Source organism: Sinocyclocheilus anshuiensis, unplaced genomic scaffold, assembly GCF_001515605.1.
Source record: "Sinocyclocheilus anshuiensis isolate Anshui unplaced genomic scaffold, SAMN03320099.WGS_v1.1 scaffold3874, whole genome shotgun sequence".
Lineage (NCBI taxonomy): Eukaryota > Metazoa > Chordata > Actinopteri > Cypriniformes > Cyprinidae > Sinocyclocheilus > Sinocyclocheilus anshuiensis.
The window spans coordinates 358,442-368,768 of NW_015554070.1; the positions used below are offsets into that span (position 1 = coordinate 358,442).

At 38.0% G+C, this 10,327-nt stretch overlaps 1 protein-coding gene across 1 annotated transcript in view; it reads left to right on the forward strand.

Moving 5' to 3' along the window:
- The window catches only part of LOC107668689 (SH2 domain-containing adapter protein F-like), a 43,546-nt gene that overhangs the window by 9,862 nt on the left and 23,357 nt on the right, over positions 1 to 10,327 (forward strand). The window contains exon 3 of the mRNA XM_016460654.1: positions 6,395 to 6,538. Within this exon, the coding sequence (XP_016316140.1) occupies positions 6,395 to 6,538 (144 nt within the window). The remainder of the gene's footprint in view (positions 1 to 6,394; positions 6,539 to 10,327) is intronic.

Genomic DNA, 10,327 nt, shown 5'->3' on the forward strand with positions numbered 1-10,327 from the left:
AGAGCGTCTGTCAAAGCAGCAGTGTGTAATTGCTGTTGTAAGTGGTGTTGCTGCGCCTTTTTGCAATCATAAAATCATTTCTTTTTGAGAGTAACGGCAAACGCAAACGATACTCTCGAGTCCTCGTGATCCCGCTGTTCCTGCTTCATGTGTCTGAGAGGGTTTTCACACTCACTCTTTAAAAGAACTAAACTCAAAACTTCACTTCAGCCGTGACTGGGTCTTTGTCAGTTTTCCATTCACTAATGTTGATTTATTTTTTATTTTATTTTAATTATTTATTTTATTTTTGTTTTATATTTAGTTGGATGCTTGAGAATAAATATTTATGTAAATGTGTTAATGAGATTTAATCATATCATATTTATTATATATATTTGTGTGTGTAGATAGATAGATATCTAGATAAAGCTAGAGTATATATATACATTAATAAATACAAATCATTTTTATTTATTTTTAATGTATGTATATATATATATATATATATATTAACTTTATATTGAAGAAGCAGTCAGTTGCATATTACAGATTTCTCTGGAGTTTTCCAAGTGAACAAAGTTAATAAGCATGTCACATGCACGCACACTGACTCACAGCAAACTGACTGATTGGCTGATGCTGCACTCATTGAATCTGCATTTTGTACACCATAAACAGGTGCATTTGATATATTTGTGTGCATATACATAATTTGTGAATATATATATACAGTGTGTATACATAACCATATTATGCCAACAAATTTGTACTCAGACGGTATGGAATATATTAAAAATACACTCACTTTTTTTTTTTTTAAATGCAGAAAGTTTTAGGTAGGTTAGCATATGTAAAGTAGTATATAAAAACAGTATAAGGCTATGCAATGTCCACATTTAGATAGTTAAGTGTCCAGTAAACACCTTGAAGTGTCTTGACCTTGAGACTTACTTGAATTTAAACTTTCCTACCCTTGTTACTAATATGAAGAATTTAAGATAGGCTATCACATTGTAAACACATAAGTATATTAAGTTATCTTGAGATGGAACAATGCAGTTAATAAATATGCTATTTAAAAAAACAAAAAGGCAGCCGTTCCGCAGACTGGCCAGGTGCGCTAACGCGCCTACGATGCCCAACACCGCTGATTGACGGATGGCTCGATTGACGAATGAATGAAAGGGTGGATGGAGCTCTCACCGAATCTGCTGTGGTCCTGTCTGGTTCCGTGCACCGTCCCGTTGGGAAATATCTCCAGCTGGAAGCCGGTGCGGCAGTAGAGCTGTCTCCTGCGCAGGATGCCCTTCAGGTGGCCAAAATCCGTGAGCGACCCGCGCTGCAGTCTGCCCTCAATCAGACCCAATCTCTCATTCAAACCATCCGCCAGAGGCACATTCCCTAATGCTGGAAAAGCCTGCAAATCCAGATCGATGCTCCCGAGGAATCCAGCCACCTCTGCCATGGCGAGCAAACTTTGCGTGTTTAGAGAGCGGAGAGGAGAGAGACGCTCTTTTCATCCGTGATCAGACTGAACGAGTCATTTATATAGACATCCATATCCTCCCCGAGCCACGCCTGGATGACATCCCTGCTGCTTCACCTTCAGCATGTCAACGCAGAGCTTCTGCTCCAGCTTTCAGACCTGATGCTGCTGTCTGTGGCGGATCGTTCAGTCCAAGCACAAGTGAGTCTGATGTCTGCGTGTGCGTAAAATAGCGCTCAACCGGCAATCACTGACAAAATACCGAAGCCACGCAGTGCGTAAAGTTCTCCTGACTGTGTGTCTGTGTTTTATTGCTGTAATCGCAGTCTCTAGAGGAGTTTAGGGCTGCGTCTCAAACTCTATTGAGCTGCCTGCCTCCCTAGACTGCATTTCTTTTGGGTCTCACTGGCACTTGCAGCAACTTGTAACGCAGTGAACGCCGTCATTCTGCGTATCGCAGGCGCGTGCAGTAACCTGCAACGGTGAGATGCCTACCTTGGATTGTGCAACATTTTTGGGGATGGCAGGTGGTTGCAACAGTCCGGGCCATCATAACATTCAAAACCCAGTGAACTGCCTATCTAGACAACATAACTGTGCGTTATGGGCACTTTCTGAGTTAGCAGCGTTTTATCCAACAGTAACCCTGTAAAGCCTGACATATGAAATAATAGTCACTAAAATGTTAATATGGCCAAAAATCGGCTCAATTAATTTCGCGTTTTCACAGTATAGCATAAGCCAAAATTCTTGCCAGAGCCCTGAAAAGAACAAAGTGTAAAAATACCCTGAAATTAAGAAAAACCATCACCTCCTCCTCCTCCGGCGCTGGTGTTTACCAACACACTCATTTAGCACGAGGGATTTTGCCAAGGCTGTAAAACGCACTAATCCTCACAATATGCCGCATTACCGACAGGACCGAGCGCTTTCAAAGAACTCCTCCGAATGCCTGAACATGCAAACAGCTTTTTGGCTTTACACAAGAAGCGTTACAGCCTCTCAACCGAGTTCACCTTCAGTGCGGAAGAGCCCATATACACAGTGCATCTTATCTGGGTGGCAGCGAATGCATGCGACCGGTGCGAAGAGAGAGGCGAAGCTCCGCTCTCCCAAAACAATTACACACTAATCTGCGGCACCCAATGAGAATTAGCTGTTTAATCAGGCTGCTGGCAGGCCTTCGCTTCACCTGCCGCGGAAGCTACCAGGAAGCTATTATATGGGCTGTCAAAGAGGCTGACCTCGCTAGATCGGCTCTGTTCAGCCAGACGCCGGCGGATAATAGCGACTCTGTCAACCGCCATCATATCACGAGTGCTAGTCGAGATTCCTGCTTAATGCTTTATCTAGAAGTTGCTCACGTAGAGCCCTCAGGAGTCAAAAACAAGGGCGAGTTAATAACCGAGTGCGTTTATCGGCTCGTGAAACGAGACAGCGCAGTCAACAAACCGCCAGCTCTACTTTGGATGCGCAGACAGTTCTGGTGGTTCGCCTGTCAAGCGCTGAAAGCATCCCATGCCAAATGAATCACAAGTGTGTTTGCTGTGTATTTCAGAGATCCATCCGTCCTCCGGAGGAGCTTTTGTTTGTGTGTGCTGTTTGTTTTGGATCGAGCTGTTTCTGTCAGCGCACCGACAGCGAGAAGATGCACAGAGAGCAGAATGAAGGGATTTGTTGCTTGTTTCATTAATAAATAGATGCGACTCGGGGCTTAAGTGACAGCGACGTCTCATTTTTAACTCCTAGTGTACACCGACTCGCTCTGTGCTGTTTTTAATTAACTGGCACAGCAAAGTTAGTTCATGGACAGAACCGGTCACTGCGAAGAGTCGAGATGCAAGAAGCTGCACTAATACACAGTGACTAATGTTGCGAAGGGATTACTGAATGAAAATACACTCATGCACTCATCTGCTGAAGTTAAATTACAGTCAAATACAGACATGTGCTAACAAAAGATTTACCAAACTGTAACTCCTTCAAAATACCTTGGCCATTAGCAGTATAGTTTTGCAATACTTTTCTTTAAAGTACCTTGAACTTCCATGTTAATAACATGGTACTAACACAGTAATAACATGATAATAGTATTGTTTCCTGTAATTTCTGTCCTTTAGTGTTGTTTTTCTGTGCTTTATGGGGATGCACAATATGTTGGTAAAATATATTTTTAATTTACCAGTATCAGTCAGTATAGGATAATTCATTTCTAATTTTTTATTAATAATCACAAAGGTGTTCACGCATAGACACCACAGCCACATTTCTGTCTACTGAAGTTAAAATATAGTCAAATATAGACACATGTCAAGCTATGCTGAAGAAGAATCGAACTGTAGCTTGGTTTTTAGTACATTGAACTAACATGGTAATAACATGGTAATAACATAGTGATACCATGGTAATAACATGGTAATAACATAGTGATAACATGGTAATAACATGGTCATAACATGGTAATGACATGATATAGTTCCATTTCCTGTAATCTCTGTCCTTCAGTGTTATTTTTATAGAAATGCACAATATTTTGTTAAAATATATGGTAACACTTTACTTAAAACGTTATATATAATGCATTATAAAATAATTTTTAATGCATTAATTATGCATTGTAATGCATTGTATAATCTCATGAATAATTGTAACCGCAGTTATAATACATTATAACACTTATCTATTCATTGTTACACTTTTATAAAGCATAATGCATTAAAACACACGACAAACAGACCTTCAAATATTATAATGCATGTTCACTTTGGCTACAATTATTTATGAAAAGATATAGTACATTATGGATAGCTTTATTATGCATTATTCATAAAGGCTTTAAGTGTTACCAAATATATTTTTAATTTATCAGTATCAGTCAATCTGGGATATTTAATTGTTTGTGCTCATTTTCTCTTTTTTTTCAACATTTTGATCACCTTTGTCCTCATCTAACACTCACTTAAATGAATCTTTAAAAACACTAATAGTTTAATAACACTGTTAAATATTTATCTTTAAATCTTTAGCAAACCTCAGCATGAATATGCATTTTTTCATGTAGTATATTATTATATTGAGATGCCTAAATTCACTTGTGGCATTAAAAATGACTGATTTATGTTTTTGCTGTTTTTAATTTATTTAGTCAAAATGTTATAACATTTTATTTTCAGTAATTTTTTAGTTATCATATCACATTTATTTCTATAGCGCTTTATACAATACAGTTTGTTTCAAAGCAGCTTTACAGTGATAAGCAGTAAGATAACAGAATCGATGATGCAAACTTTATTGTTTTTGAGACAATATTCATATTCTGCTTCAGAGCAGCTCTAAAAAAGCAGTAGTGTCTCAATAAGTCAGTTTAATGCTTTTCAGCTCAGTTCATGTTGTGGTTATTGACCATAACATTAAAAATAATTGTTGGTATCAGCCAGACTTTTAATATTGTGCGTCCTTGTTTTTTTAGTAATCAGGTTTTTGGTTTGTGAATGGAGCCCAGCTGGATGAAGGTTTTCTCATCTCTAGACGAGGGGTTTGTGACTTTGGTCTGCCTTTCTTTCACTCTGTCAAATGTGCAATTTAATTTCTAGCTATTATAACACTATTTACCCAGAAATGCGGCCCAAAGGGTGTAAAACCAGCCTCCGCAGAGCCTCACATGCTCTCAGTGCTGTTATGATATGGATGCGCTTCTCTGGTAAATGAGTGGGATGTTCCTGAGAATAGATTTGCTGTCACCGGATGGGTGCGCCTGGGCACGATTACATCCAGCAAAGCTGCATTAATAGAGAGAGAAAGAGGAAAGTGCATTGCTTCATGCTGTAGGAGACACCGTTTATTGTCTTTGAATAACACACCAGACACGATCTGACACGTCTGTAATGAAAGCAGCATACGGAGGTGCTACTGTGTGTGTGTGTGTACTTCTAATGAACCGTGTAATCTGGAAAAAAATCATCTGAATCCCACAGACTTCTGACTGTCTTTCCTAGGAGTCGACTTGTTGCACTAGTTTGCATATGTGCTTTTTTGTGTATCATATTTGATCCATCAGGCTTTTATGGCTCATATACAATGAGCATATGGAGGAAAAACAGCTCAATTTTAATCAGAGACTGCAAAAATATGCAGTTTGGTGCAGATGCTGATATTTATATGATGAAATTCTGCTGCTTGTAATGCAAATCAATGAGATCTTTCTAACAGTACAGCAGATGCTGACATAAAATGATCTAAATATCAGTCGTCTCTATATCTCCAGTAATCTGTCTCAGTAAGAAGAGACTGAAATGCTCCAAACATATAATGCAGTGATTGAGAGCTGAAGAATTAAAGGCTCCTCAGAAGATGTGAGATGTTCTGGAGGCTTGTGAAGATCATTCCTCCGCTGAGGAACAGTGAAAGTAAAGCTTCTGGAAACAAACGCTCCTCAAAAGATCCTGAGGATCAGATTTAAGACTCTAAAACATGATTGATGGAGAATCAAGTAAAGCTGAGCTGCTTCAGTCCAGTAAGTGTTCATCTGGAGATATTACTGCAGTTATTCTGACGCTTACTTGATCAAAATCAGTCAAGATTTGACACGAGAAGCTCCAGCTGAAGCTGGATGTTTCTACAATTACACTAAAAGAGCTTCGACTTGATAAAAAACTCAGGAGATTGTGTGTGAAACAGCAGAGTTTGATCTTTAGTGATGCAGTGGTTTTCTAAGGTGAATCCTGAGGTCTGTAGGTGTTTGTGTTTGACAGGCAGAATCCTGAATGCTCTCCATCGCTGTTTGTTTCCTGGTTCCTTCCTGTTTCCTGTTTCCTGTTTCCAGTCTGTGACTGTCTGACCTGATCCTGCCTTCACTGACGCTCCTCTCTCCGTCTCTCCTGCCCTCCCTCTGTCTCTCTTTCTCTCTGTCTCTGGTTCTGTCTGCAGTAGAGATTAAAGTCATTAAGGATCTGCCGTGGCCTCCTCCGGTCGGGCAGCTCAACACCGGTCCTCCTCTGATAGAGGCAGTGGAGGCTCCGTCTTCTCCGGGACTCAGCGCCACAGCCTCAGCCTGCGACCAGCTCCAGCACGGTGGGTTCGGCCTCGCTCCACACGTCCCTCCAGACCCCAGACCAGTTCAGTTCAGTTCAGTTCAGTTCTCACACGCAGATCTCAGAGCCTGCAGGAGAAATAACTAATCACAACATTTCTCTAATAATCTCACGTGTCTCCTGTAGAGGTTCAGTTGAGCTTTCTGGGCTATCTTGAAATGCAATGTCATATCTCACAATGTGAGTTTATTTCTCATAACTGCTGCTTGATTTCTTGTAAATTTGACTTTATGTCTTAGAATGCCACTTTCAATTTTACAGTGTGACTTTATATCTCACACCTGTGCCTTTCTGTTTTCGTTTCAAACTCTCACAATCTCTTTTTTTTTTTTTATTATTATATATATATATATATAAACTTTTTTATTTTTTGCTTTATTCTGAACCAGAAAATTAACTATTTATTTAACTGTTATTATTAACTATTTATTTAACCATTTAAGTGTATTAATATGTTAATTCAGTTTAGTATATTAATCCTGTATAAGTATATTAAAATAGTTTTCTTAGTATTTTTTATTTTATTTTATTATTATTATTAATTATGTTATTTTTTATTGTTACTCTAGATTGCGGTGAATAATCTGAACGGGCATCTGTGTGTTAGTCTTCCTCCGTTGAGGTTGTATTGTGCTGTTCAGCTGAAGAGCTTTTGCACTCATGAAGCACATATGCTCAGATAAAGTTGATGGGCTGCTGTGAGATTTAAGCCTCTTTCTTGCGCTCCCGTCCAAATTTAGCATTTGCTTCCAGTGAAGCAGAAAATGAGTGAGGCTTGAGTCCAGTGTTCCTGAAAACACCTCGCTGGCTTTTATGGAGCTCGGCGTCTGCGGATCCAGCTCCGACACTCAGAAACAGCTCAGACGTTCAGTGTTTCCCTTCACAGTTTACCCTCTCCGTGTAACACAGTCACCAGGCTCCCGATTGCGTTTCAGTCCTTTGACAGGGAAATGTGGAAAAGCGATTGTCCCGTAGAGATTACAGATGTTCAGATCCTCAGGTATATGGTTTTACACGATCAGATGACGGGAATTCACGTTTCCATTTCAGACGTGTTGCATCGGGGTGCCGCCATAAAACCAAAAAATGCTTGAAAGTGGTGTTGTGTGTCGCCCGTGAGCGCGCTGGAGTCGGTGAAGTGAAGGCGTGTGGATTTGAGCAGTCGGGCGGCTGTAAACTAACCTGGATTGATCCTTTCCTCCAGAGATGAACGTAAGACGATCCCGTCGCTCCACTTCCTCGCAGGAATAAACAGGTTAAAGGGTCGTTTCACAGAGATATGCGAGTGATGCTGTCTGCCCTCGCTCAAATTCAGATCCCCAGACTATTAAAAACACTAAAACTATTCAAAAGAAAACAGTTTAGTTCATTTAAATAAAGCTGGAATTAAATCAGATGTATTAAATGTGAATACAACTGAATTAGAAATGAAAATAACCTGAACAGTAAAAACACTAAAACTAAAAACATTTGTGTTAGTTTAAATAAAGCTGAAAGCAAATAACATGTAGACTGTAAGATGTTTCCACCTATTTCAACATAAAAGCGTACGATCAGTTGCTGTCTTAAATAAATATAAGCAACTCGGTTGTACAAGTCTTTTCAACTTAAATTAAACTAAGCTCACTTTAAAGAAACACGTTGAATTTCATGTAACTTGTTTTGAAGAGTTTAAGTAATGTAAAAACATAAGTTGCCATGACTTAGTGATCTTATCGTTTTTACAGTGTAAATATTAGATGAAAAACTTTAAACTAAAGCTAAAATCATGGAAATAAGCGTAAGTAGAAGCACTGAAACTGCTAACTGAAAATAAATAAAAACTGAGCTAAAACTACATTTGAAATGCAAATTAAATTAAAAACTTTAAATTAACATTTTTGTTCATTTAAATAAAACTGAAATAAAGTCAAATGTAAATATTAAATTAAATACTTGAATAAAAAACTTCAACTGAAATAAAACTACAATTGAAATAAAAATTACATTAAATTTTAATAAATACATGCTGCTTTAAAGTTGATTTAAGTTCACTTTTATTGTGTTGATGCATGTCACGTCTAAACACACTATCTTATTATTATAATGTTATTATTATTATGTTAAGACTCGTGAATGATTTGAGAATTAGGTCTAAAAGCAGCAGTTAACCTCACTAATCAGCCAGCCGGTTATTGCACTACTAGTCGACCATCTCGTCATCTGTTCCTATATAGCGCCTGACAACCTGTCGCATCAATCTGACGAGATTTAAATTTTTTGCCTGCTACTTGATGGGCCAGAAATTAAATTTGCTTATAAATATCGTCGAACTCTTTTGTTTGCACCGAGAAAAGCCGGCGCTTCTTTTGTTTTGGCGTCTGAATTAATTGTCGCTGCTTTCCGGTCCTTTCTTCTGGGCTCGTATCTGCCTCGTGTCTCTGTAGAATGTGAAATAATAGAATTAAAAGCGATGTAGATTTCATTATGCGAGCGTGACTGTGGGGTTTGGCCCGTGAGGCCTGCTTTTCTCTGCCTTTGTGAAACACGTCGACTGTATTCCCGGGGTTTAATGGAGGAAAGAAACAAAAGACGAATGTTTTTCATGCACCGAATCCAGCTGATTATTGCTGGTCTCAGCCAATCAGGACTGACGTGGTTTTACCCGCCTCTCTCGAGTCTGTGTGTGTTTGAGTCCGAGCGGAGATCTTAATTGCAGGCTGCACTCCGCCTCTCCCCGCTGACGGATCTTCCATTAGTCAATTAGTAAATGAGAATTAATTAGCAGCTTTAATTAGTCGACGCGTTCAGAAGTAACCCTCGTTGAGTGTTTCAGAATGGAATAGAGCCATTTAACCGTCTGCGTGGATTCAAGACAAACCAACATGACTTCAGTGTTTTTATTCACCAGAGGATTCGCAAAATGTTAATTATGTAAAATTCTTAAATTGGTAGTAAATGATGTTATGAATTGGATCAGGAAAACTTGTGCTGCCACTGTGATGTTACTTCTACTACTACTAATAATTAATAATAATGACGATGATGATAATGATTAGCCCACACTAGTGTTGTCAAAAGACCCGGTATTTCGGTACCAAGTCGGTACTAAAAAATGAAAACGTTACGGTACCAGGTTTTCTTAAGTACCGGTGGTACCTGAAACTAGTTTACTTTTTTCATACTTTTATTAATTGTGGAAAAACTTTAAACACTTTTAAATAAGTATAAAGAATGGCATTGGTTTTGTACATTTAATTTTTGTTTAACGTTATTAATAAAAATGTTGTTCAATTAGCATGTTTTTGTGTTTTGCTTTGGTACCGAAATTGGTACCGAGAACCGTGGATTTTCACTGGTATCGGTACCGAATACTGAAATTTTGGTACCGTGACAACACTAGCCCACACAAACACTAAAGTGTATTAATATCAATAATTAATATCAATCCTAATATTAATAATAGTTATATTTATATTATATTTATAATAGTTGTTGTTGATGTTGTCGTTGTTCTTATATACTAATAACAATAATAATAATTTGTAATAAAAAACTAATAATGATTAGCCCACACAAACACCAAAGTTGTTTATTGTTATTATTATTAATAATAATATAATAACAATAATTAGCCCACACAAACACTAAATTGTAATATTAATATTGAAGATGATGATAATGATGATTAATAATAATAATAATAATAATAATAATAATAATAATAATAATGGTAACACTTTACAATAAGGTTAATTAGTTAACTACTTTAGTTAACATGAACTAAGCA